Consider the following 14429-nt stretch of genomic DNA (forward strand, 5'->3'; position numbering starts at 1 on the left):
CCTCGCCCTCACACTGCCCAGTGCCATCAGCCCCTTCCGCTCCTGCATCCTGTCAAGAGAGGACCAAGTTTATCACGCACCTTCCCAAACATTCTCCTTCACATAACTGAAATTATGTCACACTAAACTAAAATCTATTTGGTACTTAAATGAGAGATGAACTCCTGTTATCTAAACACCGTATCTAACCCGTTCTTCCAGATGATGGTGCTTTACTATCTAGCCACAGAATAGACAGTTCAGATGCTTAAAGCTAAGTTAAATCATTAGCTTTTATTTACCTGATGGCATGTTTTCAATGTGCTCAGTCCAGACCACTATCTCTGGATTACTTTCTCCTTCCAATAAGGCCCTGTAAAAATAATTTTAAAACATAATTAATTAGGAAATGAAAGAGTAAGAAGTGCCTCTAATGAAACGTATTATGTGGTATGTGCCAATGACCATAGTGTCACATGTTTTAGGACTTCTACCTGAAGAGGCGGCTTGGGCAGGGCTGCACCATAGGGCTTGCAAGCCCACCCACCAGCCTCAGCAGACCTGGGCCAGGCCGCCTGCTCTGCTCACCGCCACATCCCTGGCGCCCAGCATGGCGCTCAACCCCTACTAGCCCAATGAACAAAATGACCAGGCTAGGGCTTCAACAGTACTGGCGAGCCAAGCCCTTCTAGAAAGCTTTCTCAGTCCAGGGTGAAGAGGAGCAGGAGCATGGGGGCACTGGAGAAATGTGGGCCCCAGGCATGGCCTGTCACCCCAGGCTAGAGGGCCCCAGAGCAGCTATACCCCCCACTGGGGTCTTCCTGGAGTCACAGCTTGGGGGGCAGCTTGCAGAGGGCTGACCAGGAGCACAGCAGGGACTACACTTGTAAGGCAGCCAAACTGCATCTGCGGTTTCAAACTGCCTTCCAGGGGGTCATCCTGGAGATGACAAAAAGCAGCAGAAGGCAGGCAGATGGAAAAGGCAGTGCTAAAGCGCCCCGTCAGCAGCACCCTCCCAATGCCAGTCCCGGGGCCTCACTTCATCCAAACTGGCATCCTGTTATCTCCTTTAACAAAATGGTGAGAAGTGCCCAATGAGGTGATTTTTTTGACTACGTCTGCTCCAAAGTTCTAAAATTATAGAGGTTTCATCAGGTTGTTCATGTCTACTGCTTCAGATCCCAGAGCTGAGGAGAGAGTGGTCCCAGCAGACCCAGCCTGCTGGTGAAGGGCTTAGCCCGGGATGCCTGTCAGCCAGTCACTCACAAAGACCCCCTGGGCTGCTGGCGGCTCTGGGTGTAACAGTTTCTCAGTTGCTAGAGCAACATGTGAAGTCACTAACTCCGGTTCCAAGAAACGCACGGCATACGGCAAAAGGCATCCAGAACCAGAGCCCACTGAGAAATGCCCATCTTATGGCTGAGAGCTGGGCAGAAAAATGGAGCAGGACGCCACCCCCAAGCAGGGACTTGGCAGCTTGGACAAACTACACCGAGTTGTATATCCCTCTAGTTAAACATGGTGAGCCCCATGAACATGAGAACCCTGTGGGCAGCTGGAATAAAGCAAGGAAGGCATGAGGCGCTCTCCCGAAGGTGCACACAGCGGGCCCGCCCCGGAGCGGTGACTGCAGAGTGCTGGTGTGTGGATGGGGGATGGGCAGGCGCCTGAGTCCAGAGCCCCAGCCCTTGGCTCAGGGCAGAAGCCAGGAAACAGGACACCAACCCATTAATCCCACACCCCCATGACCAAGCATTTTAGGTTCCAGGAACGCAAACAGCTTTCACTGCTGAGAAAGTTCTGAGGTCTATATAATCAGAGGAACATTCAGGATAAAGCTAGGCTCCAAGGGTCTGCACCCCAGGATGACAGCAGCAGAAGGGGTGGCGTCCTACAGCAGAGGAGCTAGAGTAGGGTGTGGGGAGAAAGACTAGGTTCCAGTTCAGATCCTCCCGGCCTGGCTTAGCTGCCAACCTTGGGTACCACGGGGCCTCTCCCTCGAGCTGCCCAAGTTAGAACGGAAGGTATGTTGCTGTCCAGGGAAAAATATGTCTTCCCCACCCCTCCAAGGGGAATGGTTCTGCTCCTCTTCCAGGAGAATTCCAAAGCATCACCAAACCTTCATAGAGTTCAGGACCCTGACGTACAAGAGACAGGCACCAGCCCTGCGTGGGGCTTCTGGCCTGGTTCAGGAGACAAGATACAGCCCCACGGCCTCCCCTTTCTAGGCCTGTACAATCCCTGGCCAACACTGAGCACCATGCATTGTGGTCACTCTCATGTCTGTACTTACAGTCGGAGCCACCACCAACCCAGGGCCTGTGGCCGCATCCTCGCTCTATAGGTGAGAAGACCGGGGCGCAGAGATAGCATCTTGGTCAAGGGCACACAGCTCACCAATAAAGAGAAAAATGCAAACCCAGGCAGCCTGAGCTCTCAGCCCCCTCCCCTGTGATATCGCTAAGCCTCCCAGTGAGGCTAGAGACCATGGTATTGCATACAAATTTCAGAAAGCATAAATCCTGCAGATAGACCCTCCGGGCCATACTAATGAAAGTAAATTCTCTTTGTGATTTCATCCAATATGGCCCTGCAGAGCTCTCCTATGAGAGTAAGAAGCTCCTGCTGGAGAAGGAGCTGTCCCTCATCTGTGTCCTCTCAATGGCTGGATCCTAGCAGGCAGGGACACATGTCACCTTTACTCTCTGTGAGCACCCGGCTGGGCACTGGCCATTGAGTTCATGCTTAGGGTGGCACGCCCAGCCCAATGGCAGCCACCAGCCTTCCGCACAGCCCCAGGACTACACGGCGAAGTCACCAACAAGACTCTGAGGAGAAGCCAGAAACTACGATTTCCTCTAACGCTCTGCGAGGGACATTTTTAAGGAACAGGTTTGTACCACTTTAAGAAATGGGTAGACTGTTCTCTGAGCCTGCAATCAAACCTGGTTATTTTGAGAGCGGTTGGAGGAAATCTGCCCCCAAGCCTCAGGGACTGTGAGAAATGCCAATCCCCTGAGTCATGGGCTATTGTGGGCATTTCACATAGCGCCACAGGTTGGTGGCCCCTTAGGCAGGAAAATAAGCCAAAGTGCAAGAAAATCCACGTCCCTGGCCTCGTTAAGGAGCCCAAGACAAATCCACAGCGCAGAAGCCGGCTGTAATGTGGCCTCTGGCCAGGCGCCAGGCCCTAATGAGCCACCCGGTGTCCTGAGCAGGCCCCAAGGCAAGGCTCTCCGTCTGGGATAGATTATCCTAATGGAATTTCTGAACAATCTGCTGTGACTCAGCACTGTGGGCACAAGGCCATCGCTCTGTGCAGTCCCATAAATGAGGCACTGTCAGGATGTTCCCAGAAGCCAGGCCGGACCCGGGGCCTGGGCCTGAGGGTGATTCACACGGTGCTTCCTAGCAAACAGCAGGTGGAGAAGTACATAGAAGAAAGGGAGGCCTCAGAGCTGGAGGAGCTGCAGAACCGCCTCCCATGGCTCCTCACTGTGCCAAAGGGAGCCAAGCTCCACACAGAGTGGAGGCACCGCCTGGGTCACCCCAGATGCGGGCCCATGGCTGGTCAGTCACCGGGAAGACCAGGGAGCAGAAGGGAGGGAGCAGCGGGGAGTTCCATTCCCATGACCAGCAATGCCACCTGAATGGGAAAGGTGACACGACCACCGGCTTCATAGGAAGGATAACAGGAGGTAAGGTGACAGTGCTGGGCTATTTCCGGGCATCCCTTCTGGGGTCAGTATTCAATCACATCCCAGAGCCATCTCTAGGTCAATACTAGAGACTGAAAAAAAAAATCAGATAATCAACAGAGACAAACGTTACTTATTAAACAGAGAGGAAACGCAGGACACAGCTCTGGAGTCAGGATGTCTGGATTCAAATCTGGGGCCTGCCGTTTCCTAGTTCTGTGACCTGGCAGGCCGCTCAAACCCACTGTGACTCAGTTTCCCCATTTCTGAAATGGAGAGAACTCACAGGTTTGCAGTAGGAACTAATCCAGAAGCAGGAAGTTCTCAGAACCATGGCTGTCACAGAATAAGAGCTCACTAAACATCAGCGATCACGTCATCACCACCTCCTCTACATCCTCCAAAGAAAACTGATTTCCAGCTAACTAAAATGAGTCCACAAGAGAAGGGATTGTGGATCACCTGTATTTTATGGTTAACTGAATGTTAACTCATTTATTTGGCCAACAACCAAAGGTACTGGTCGATCCTTTCAATTATATATTCGATTTATTTATTTATTTACAGGATTTTGCTCTGTCACCCAGGCTGGAGTGCAGTGGTGCCATCTCGGCTCACTGCAACCTCTGCCTCCCAGGCGTAGGTGATCCTCCCACCTCAGCCTCCCAAGGGGCCGGGACTACAGGCAAGTGCCACCGCACCCAGCTGGTTGTTTTTGTATTATTTGTAGAGATGGCGTTTCACTATGTTGCCTAGGCTGGTCTCCAACTCCTGGGCTCAAGTGATCCACCCACCTCAGCCTCCCAAAGTGCTAGGATTACAGGCATGAGCCACCATGCCCAACCCTATTCTTAAAACTACAAGATTTTATTCACTTCAAGTATTTTATCTAGCAATCAGATAAGTCTCAGTGTTCACACATTTTTATAAGTCTTCCCAAAAAAGGTGGGACCTAACTTTAAAAAAAACAAAATATACTTCTGCAAAACCTTGAGGAAACCCCTAAGAAACATTTTTCTTTGAATAGACATGTGAAAAGGTACAGGTGGCCTAAAAATAATGGAGCAATCAGAAATGTCGCTAGAATGATGAGATGTAAACATCAGGAGTCCTCTGTGTTGCTACATTAGCAGTCTACATCGAGACCAGAGACCACATCATATTTTTCTCCATTAAAACATGCTGTTTCTGCCAACTGGGATTAGAAAGAAGAAACAGGAAGCTTCCCATGCCCTTCCTGGCACACACAACATATTTTTTGATGTTGTTTCTAACCTAACCTTTTAAAAGGACTTTTGCCTTAAAGATCCCAGGCAGTAAATAAATCTCTGCATTACATTTTCCTATCTGCCGACGGAAGGCTTCCTTTGGGATTTTTCTACTGAAAAATCATTTTGACCCAGCTTTCCATTTTTTCTTTCAGGTGAAATTTAGAACAATTATCATATCTTTCATCTCCCAAAAGATAGAACACAAAAGCCTCTTTTTGGATTCGTACAGAGACCGCATTGTCTGTCTTCCAGACCAGAAACCTAGGATTGGCCTCATGTCATGCACGCTGTTTCTGCATCCTTCTGTTCTGTGGTTTCTGCACTGTCCACTCCTGGGTATTCTTGCATTTGTTGTTTCAATATTGAGTATCTTTTTTGAAAGATTATGTTTTCTAACAGCTTCTTGCTGATGACTGGGCTCTATGCTGAGTGTCTGTATGGGGAGGCTGTTTCTTTTCTATCTGTGCTTCTGCACGTCGTCAGTCTGTAGAATCTGGACCAGATCTTCACATCGGCAGTGAGAGGGTTTGGGGACGCTGCAGGTTCTGGACATTGCTAGGGTTTTCACCATCTTATCATCAATTACCATCCGACTATTCACAAGACTCCGTGCTAGCCTGCAGAGAGTCACAGCAACACGTCTCTCATATTTCCTTACCTCTCAGTCCCTCAGGCTCCTGCCTCCTGCCACAGCTACCTCCATCAGGTCTACACACCTGGGCATTAGCGACTGCAGGCAACTTCGGAAGCCCCCCTGCAGCCACCCAGACACCCCATGGCCCCCAGCGCTGTAGGCCTCCTGCACTCCGCCTGCCGCTGCCTCCCCAGCCCCGCCTACTCCCGCCACCGTGCTGGCCCTGGGACTGCCCCCGCAGGCCCCAGAAAGCCCCACAGAGGCTTCCCAGCATGCAAGGCCCCTGCGCTCTGCCTCATTCCCAGACCTCTCCACACTCCCCTTGCACGTTCCTCTCTCAACTTATTCCCTTATTCAAATTTGCCCACCTGGAGCTCCTTCCTGATTCCTTTCTGCCAGTCCAATTCCCATCTCCCTACTTCCCCACCACCCAAAGGCCCAAACCCCACACCTCTTCGCAAATCTCTTCTCATCACCTCGGTCTGAAGTGCTCCATCCAGCGGTGACCCATGGACAGCTTTCCCTGTTAGGTGGCAGCGAACCATCGACACTACCTCCTAGGAACGTGCCTTCTATTATCGGAACATGCTTGACTTTTTACCTCAACATTCTGTGTCCCTCCTGCTACGCTACCCCCTACTGTCCATCTCCCTCTCTCCTCTATGTCTGCTCAAATGGCCCCTTCTTTCAAGACTTTCATCCCTCTCAAATCCCTCTAGAAGCCTCCCCGGATTCTCACAACTCCCTCGCCAGCTCCAGAAGCCTCGTGCTGGAGGGTCTCTGGCGGTCCTTTGGGTTCCCTGCCCTGCAGCAGGCTCCCCAGATCCATGCTGCCTCATCTACAGCCCATGTTCCTTGACATGAAGCCCACGCTGGCAGTATCTTTGCAGGCCCCCACCCAGCATCATATCCTGCATACCAAGTGTCTCGGAGCAGGCTGAGGGCAGGTGTGGCTCTTATCCAACCATCACACGCGGCCCTCCATGACAGGCCCCCAAACCCCAGCTGCCCAGAGACTGGCACTGTCACAAATACCACACTAGCTCAGTCCTCAGGGCCTCCCCCTGGCCATTCCCTCTGCCTGGAAAACCCTTTCCAAAAAGTCATTTCCAGCTTCTCTTTCTCTTCCTATAAGAACCAAGCATTGCCTCTTCCAGGAAGCCCTCCCTGCCTGCCCTGTCAGCCTCCCCCAAATGCACCCAAAACATCATCATCCTACCACTGAGGACAGGGACTAGGTCTGTACCGTCATCTGCCCAGCATCCCAGTACATCCAGCTCCTTTCTAATTCCACATTCAGCAGGGCATGGAGGGAACAGCCCTGGTTTAAGGCCTGAAGTTAGAATCTCAGGCTCTCCAATTATGAGTTGTGTAACCTTGTAAGTAACCTCCTTGAACCTGGGTTTCATCACATGGAAAATGAGCTTCTTCGGTGAAGCTATAAAAACTGGAGATACTGTCTATAAAGCACTTAGCACATGGTAGGTACTAAACAGAAGGCAGCTGTCACTCCCTGTTACCCATTCATGGTCAGAGGTAACGGCACCTACTTTGGAATGCATCAGAAAGATGGATGATGATACGGGTGGACAGTCGTGAGATAAAGCAAATGTTCATTGGAGAACTCAAATGGAACATTCATTATTCTTTCAACTTTTCTTATCTTTGGAAATTCTCGTAACAAAATGTTGGGGAAACTAGATAAACTATTTGTTCTGACATGATTCTGCAAAACAAGACTTAAAGGAATGAGTTGTGTTGCTCATCTGGGCTGTTCAGAGCTTCAAATTCTGTCCAATCCAAGTCATTACCTTCTCTAAAGTGTGGTCTCTCCAGGTGGCTCCACAGGATTCTGTGACCTCGGACAGGCCCCATGCAGCTCTAAGGGGACTGCCACACGCAACTGCAAACAGCCCAGACTGGCGCGTGGGTCCTGGTGTAAGCCCCACCTCCTACTATGACTGCTTCCCCTCTCCTCCATCAATCCATCCTTCATCTTGTCCTCCAGGCCGCTGTGAGAAGACCTAGCACTTACCTGCCCCTGGGCCACTCTGCCAACAGCAGTGTGCGCACAGATCACCTGGGATTTTGTTACAAGGCCAACTTTGGTCCAGTATGTCTGGGTAGGCCCAAGATTCTGCATTCCCAAGAAACTTGCAATGCCTCACAATGTGCATGCTGCCGCCCTGTGAGCAGTGAGGCCCTGGACCAGGGATTCCCTATTCTGGTGGTACCTGACAATCATCCGAGGAGGTTTAAGACCACTGTGCTGGTTCCACCTGTCACTAATCTAATCAGAATCTTGAGGGCCTGGAGATTCCCAGGTGCAGTCCCTCCCTGTCTCTGAGCATCTTTCCCTTACCATTCTGCTGCTAGTGCCATAAAACGCACACTCCAGGCAAGACCCTGCGATCATATAGCAAATGGATCACTACCTCCAGCCCCACACAACTGCAGATACTCTTGACAGGAGACAAGAGCCAGTACGGCCTGGTGCCAGCTTGCAGGCAGGGTGTGTCTCCTCTCTTCTCATGGCCCCAAGCCCAGCCCCACAGCTCCCGCTCACTGCCACCCGCAATGCAGGAGGAAAGGGTGGGACGGTGCTGCACGTCTTAGGATGCTCAGAGGTCTCGATCTCATCTTCACCTGTCAGGCAAGGTGCCAGCAGCTTCACTGGCCATGTACTGGCCAAAGGCAAACCTCCAGTCTTAAGACTCTCTGAGGTTTGCTTTGTTTTAATTTTATTATCCTATGTTTATTTTATTAAGTTATATATTTATTTGTAAATTGCAAATCTCTTTGGAAATTACAAGTATACAATTATATTATTACTTTAATGTTGCTCCTTCCCTGTGACAGTCACCTAGAAGGGCCAAAGATCTGGGTTGGGAGGTGTTCAGTACATTTTGTTTTTGTTTTTGTTTTCTTTGAGACGGAGTCTCACTCTATCACCCAGGCTGGAGTGCTGTGGCGCGATCTCAGCTCACTGCAAGCTCCACCTCCCAGGTTCACACCATTCTCCTGCCTCAGCCTCCCGAGTAGCTGGGACTAAAGGTGCCCGCCACCACACCCAGTTAATTTTTAGTAGAGACGGGGTTTCACCGTGTTAGCCAGGGTGGTCTCAATCTCCTGACCTCATGATCCAACCACCTCGGCCTCCCAAAGTGCGGGGATTACAGGCGTGAGTCACTGTGCTAGGCCAGTGTTCAGTACATTTGAGAGTCCTTGGGACAATGGACAAATCCCAGCAAAATGTGCTTTAAGCATTAAAGAGCCACAGACCCTTCCCTTGCATGTGAATGAGAACCAGTAAGCCACAGGATGATGATGGTCAACTCAGCAATTCTGGGGCAACGGCCACCACAGGTGGGACAAGGTTTACAGAGATCAAATGGGCACTTTAGTTAAAGAGTAAGTGTCAGAAGAGCGCAAGTCCACTAACACAAACAGGAACGTCACATCTGTCTTCCTAATAGGAGCAGTGCAGACTACTGAAAAAGACTCACATTGAGGATGACGAGGGTGTGTCTTCCACACATGCACTGGTGATTTTCAAAAATGCTAAGTTTTTGGCTTATACAAAAGAATGGGTTCTAGTCAACCATCTGTGTGTCTTTTTCATCGATGGGCATCTCCGAGACTAAACCAGAGCACAGAGGTGGGAGGCCTGCAGCGATCCTACCCAGCAGGGTTGGGAGTCTGCAGCAGGGCTGGGAGTCTGCAGCAGGGCAGGGAGTCTGCAGCAGGGCTGGGAGTCTGCAGCAGGGCTGGGAGTCTGCAGCAGGGCAGGGAGTCTGCAGCAGGGCTGGGAGTCTGCAGCAGGGCAGGGAGTCTGCAGCAGGGTTGGGAGTCTGCAGCAGGGCAGGGAGTCTGCAGCAGGGCTGGGAGTCTGCAGCAGGGTTGGGAGTCTGCAGCAGGGCAGGGCCAGTCAGGCAGGCTCCTGGCAGGGGTCCTCATTTTCCCCATGCAAACGTGGACAGCAGAAAGAGGTACAGTGAAATCCATCACTTGCTCCCCGGAAAGCACGAGTAGCTCCTAAATTCCTAGAAGATGGCCACATCAATCCATAATTGGGTTAGGGAAATGCCAGCCATAGACAGACAAAATAAACTCTGTCCTGGCTGACAGACTGCTGACAGCGAGCAGAAACGGCTCGCAATCGATGCCCTGGAAAAGCTGGGCCCATGGGCTTGTGAATACCCTGCCAAAAAGGCAGGCCCCAGACTCTCAGACAGGACGCCCATGTTTATACACTGGCTTTTCAGGATGGAGAACAGGGGCAGGACGAAGGAGGGAAGGAAAGAGCTCAACATCCCAGAGACACAAGACACAAAATAAGTTTCCTGATTCTAACTCAGAGAACTAGTACAGAAAGAAAATAGAAAAATCCAACTGCCCTGCAGGGAAAAAAATGCATCTGGCATGGGACATTTCCTAACACAGACACAGAAGTCAGTTTTCCAGGCCTGCCTGGCATCTGCCCTAGAACAGTGCCTGATGTGAGGTAACTCCCACCACCCCAGGCTCAGTCCATGTGACTCACAAGAGGCTGGGACCCCACCCCAAAGCTCTAGAGCCCTTCATCCCTCTGGCCAGTGACGGGCTCTGAGGCAGGAACATGACCCAACAGAGATGGAGAGGCTGACAGGAGAGACCCCCGCCTTTGACCACAGGCACAAGGCTGGGTGGCCCTAAGCCTGGAGCTGCTCAGGCCCCATCCAGCCACGTGGTGGGAAAAGTCCAGAAGAGAGAGACCATCCTGCCATGTGGACCAGCTGCACCTGAAACTAAGGATGTGATATGGTTTGGACGTGTGTCTTCTCCTATTCTCATGCTGAAATGTGACCTCTGTGTTGAAGGTGGGGCCTAGTGGAAGGTATTTGGGTTTGGTTAGGGGGGTGGATCGCTGAAGAATGGCTTGGTGCTGTTCTTGTGATAATGAGTGAGTTCTCACTCTATGAGTCCACACGAGATCTGGTTGTTTGAAAGAACCCAGCACCGGCCAGGCACAGTGGCTCATGCCTGTAATCCCAGCACTTTAAGAGAGGCTGAGGGGGGAGGATCACAAGGTCAGGAGTTCGAGACCAGCCTGGCCAATATTCTCCAGGCCGAGGCAGGAGAATCAGGAGAATCACTTGAACGTGGGAGGCAGAGGTTGCAGTGAGGTGAGATTGTGCCACTGCACTCCAGCCTGGGTGACAGAGTGAGACTCCATCTCAAAAAGGAAAAAAAAAAAATAAGAACCTGGCACCTCCCCACCCTCTCTTGCTCACTTTCTTGTCATGTGACATGCCTGCTCCCCTTTCACCTTCCACCATGACTGCATGCTTCCTGAGGCTTCACCAGGAGCAGATGCCAGCACCATGATTCCTGTACAGCCTGCAGAACTGTGAGTCAAAATAAACCTCTTTTCTTTACGAACGATCCAGTCTCAGTTATTCCTTCACACACAGAGTGGACCAGCACAAGACTTGCAGGTATGTGAGTAATAAATTCTTTTTCCGACTTGTGGCAGTCTGAGGAGAGTTTCTGTCACTCACAAATGAAAAATTCCTGATTAATGCTTTCTTCCCCCAAATAAAGCCTGAGTGTTTTCAAGTTTTCCATATTAAAGTTTAGATTATCTAACTCAACATGTGTTTCAATGCCCTACCGATTTAATTGTGCAACTGTTCACCCCACAAGATTTCCAAGGAGAATGCCAAGAATGGGCTTTGGGAAGTCCAGGCTGGCAGCATTTTTTCCCCTTTCTCTAAGCCCCGGCCACCAGCCCCTCAGCTTCGGTAAGGTTCTCAAATGGGGATCCAGAAAGGCCCTCATGGCCTTGGCCCCAGGACCACCCCTCAATTCATTCCTCAATTAAGCCATGGCTCCTGCACAGACTGCCATGCCCCTGGGAAGGCCTCACCCCTTAGTAGCCTCCTGGGGCCCAGGCCAGGGGCTGCCCAATAGAGCTGCTCCCTCTTCACTCATGGGAGTGAGGCTGGGATGAACCCTGGCTGATGTAAGTCTTCCAGAAAATAAAGACAGTGAGGCCAACCCAGGCTACAATGTAAACTATAAGCACTTATCAGCCAGATACCCTTTTAATAGACATCAAAGCAATTCAGGCCACCTTGATATTCTTAGAGCAAAAAATCATGATCAGGGCTGGGCGCAGTGGCTCACATCTGTAATCTCAGCTCTTTGTGGGGGCGAGGTGGGTGGATCACCTGAGGTCAGGAGTTCGAGACCAGCCTGACCAACAAGGTGAAACCCCGTCTCTATGAAAAATACAAAAACCAGCCAGGCATGGTGGCAGGCGCCTGTAGTCCCAGCTACTCGGGAGACTGAGACACAACTGCTTGAACCCAGGAGGCGGAGGTTGCAGTGAGCTGAGATCACGCCACTGCATGCCAGCCTGGGAGATGGAGCAAGACTCTGTCTCAAAAAAAAAAAAAAACATGATCAGAAGATTACAGAGGCAGCCTACAAGATGTGCTGAACCAGGCCAGGGGATGGTCCCTGCTCTAGCCCTCCCCAGGGGAGTTGGTCCCCTTCTTAACCTCTCCAGGTTTAACTCCCCCACCTGTTAAGGAGACACCACTAGAACATGGCTTTGATGACCAGGGCTTTGACTCTTTTGCCAAAGGGGTTTCCACAGCTTGCTCACACCCTCCATTGACACATGTTCCACAATCCTGGGAATGGAGCAGGCAGTGTGCCATTTTTACATAGCTTGGTGGGCATGGCACAGGTTTGGCACCAGACCTGCTGGCTCTGCCCCTCACCAGCCTGCAGCTCCAACCTCCAGGCCTCTCTCTCTCACCTCTAAGAGGGGAGAGTGGCGCCCACCTCAGAGGTTGACTCGGAGCATAGAATAGCAGCAAAGAACTTAGCACCACGTCTGGCAGGCAGTAAGGATGCCATAAAGCTGGCTATTGTTATCGTTCCTGCAAGTTGGACATCTGGGTCTCTAAAATTCCTTCCATTGTAAGCTTCACAGATCCTGCTCCTCATAGCAGTCCTGAGCATGAGAACTGCCAGGAAATAAGGGGCACCACCTCAATCAAAGACCCACTGTCACCCAGGGGAAGGGAGGGGTGATGCCAAGGAGGGGAGGAGCACTGTTCTGCCGGCCTGCGGGCCACACCCAGGGGGACGGGACTGGACTGCATCTCTGCCCCGCCCAGCACCCAGCCTTTGTGACCTTTTCATCAGAGTTGGTTACCTTGAATTCAAGTCAACATCTTGATAAATAAAGCCATTTGCCCTACATCACCATGCACCATGCTAAACTCTTGGAAGAGATTCAGTTCATGGCCAAACCCAGACAGAGTGGCATCAGAGCCCTGAGATTCAAAGCAACAATCAAAAGGCTTTGATAGACACAGACTTCCTGGGTCCAAATCCTGTGACATGGTTTGGCTCTGGGTCCCCACCCAAACCTCATCTTGAATTGTAACCCCCACATATCGAGGGAGGGACCTGGTGGGAGGTGACTGGACCATGGGGGCGATTTTCCCCACGCTGTTCTCATGATAGTGACTGAGTTCTCACGACACCTGATGCTTTAAAAGTGGCAGTTTCCCCTGAGCTCTCTCTCTCTCTCTCCTGCCACCTTGGGAAGAGGTTCTTGCTTCTCCTTCACTTTCCGCCATGACTATAAGTTTCCTGAGGCCTCCCCAGCCCTGAGGAACTGTGAGTCAATTAAACCTCTTTCCTTTATAAATTACCCAGGCTCAGGTAGTATCTTTATAGTAGTGTGAAAACACACTAACACATCCTGGCCCTCCACTTTCCAGCTCTGTAACTTCTCTGAGCAAAGTCTGTTCATCTGTAAACACAGTCTCTAGCTCCTAGGATCCAACACGTCGACATGTGTAAAGCTCTTCAGGAGTCCCCAGAACACACGAACACTAGGTAAGGGGGCAAGGCTCAGCTACTCCCATACAGGGGATACCTGCTCAGTGACCTAAGCTAGCCCCTACTCTTCCTCTTCCTTTTGGCCTTGGACTCCATGCTTGGCCATGCCAAGGGCTGCTCTCTGCTTGTCACAAAGCCACAGGGACTCCACAGAGGCTATGGTCCCTAGACCAGTCTCCTTCATGTACAAGTTACACCCCCATGGCTTCATCAAGACCAACTCAGCACAGCATCCTTACCGGTAGGTTGCCACCTCCAGGCTGAGGCCGGTCTTCACCTGCAGGAGGTCCTGATAGTCCCGCAGCCAGTCAGCCATAGCCAAGGTGAGGGTCGCCTTCTCATCCTCCAGGCAGTCAATCACTCTCTAAAGAGAATAGACAGACTTTTAGATTGGAGAACTGGAGCTTTACTGGGTCGAACTGAAGGTACCAACAATTCAGGACATAAAAACAGACCAGGATTATTAGAAGAGCTGAAAAACATCCAGGGTTATTAAACATGCAGTCATTTGCAGGATGGTTTCCAATGTTTTCTCTCTTCCATATGGAAGTTTGCTATTGCACATGGAACATTTTGATAGGACACTGGCTTCTGTGTTCAGACTCTCTATTAATAATGAATGCTTAGGAGTTTATTCAAATCATCTCTACCGTCCAGACATCAGGCAGCTTAGGAAAGCCTCAAACCAGTCACTAAGACGCTATGGAAAATAAGCCAACACTAGAAATCAGGGGTTTTACAATATTTGAAGCATCAGTCACTCAGATCTGAACTGGAATGTACCCCCCAAAGTCACAATTTCTCCAATAATAAGCAGGTAAACTGATACAGTTTTGTTTCACTTAGAAAAGCTACTTTAAGATCATCTGGGGAGAAATGCATTCTGGGCATAAATGACAAAATACAGACTCAGATATAAAACTTCTTTTTGGGCCGGGCACG

General features: G+C 50.8%; 1 protein-coding gene across 2 annotated transcripts in view; it reads right to left on the reverse strand.

Moving 5' to 3' along the window:
- Positions 1 to 14429, reverse strand: part of LOC105479403 (synemin) — a 30812-nt gene that overhangs the window by 8578 nt on the left and 7805 nt on the right. For both annotated transcript variants that reach the window (XM_011737334.3, XM_011737335.3), the window contains exons 2-3: positions 13727 to 13851; positions 282 to 352 (exon numbers count right to left, since the gene is read on the reverse strand). In XM_011737334.3, the coding sequence (XP_011735636.2) occupies positions 282 to 352; positions 13727 to 13851 (196 nt within the window). The remainder of the gene's footprint in view (positions 1 to 281; positions 353 to 13726; positions 13852 to 14429) is intronic.

The sequence above is a fragment of the Macaca nemestrina genome, chromosome 7 (assembly GCF_043159975.1).
Source record: "Macaca nemestrina isolate mMacNem1 chromosome 7, mMacNem.hap1, whole genome shotgun sequence".
Lineage (NCBI taxonomy): Eukaryota > Metazoa > Chordata > Mammalia > Primates > Cercopithecidae > Macaca > Macaca nemestrina.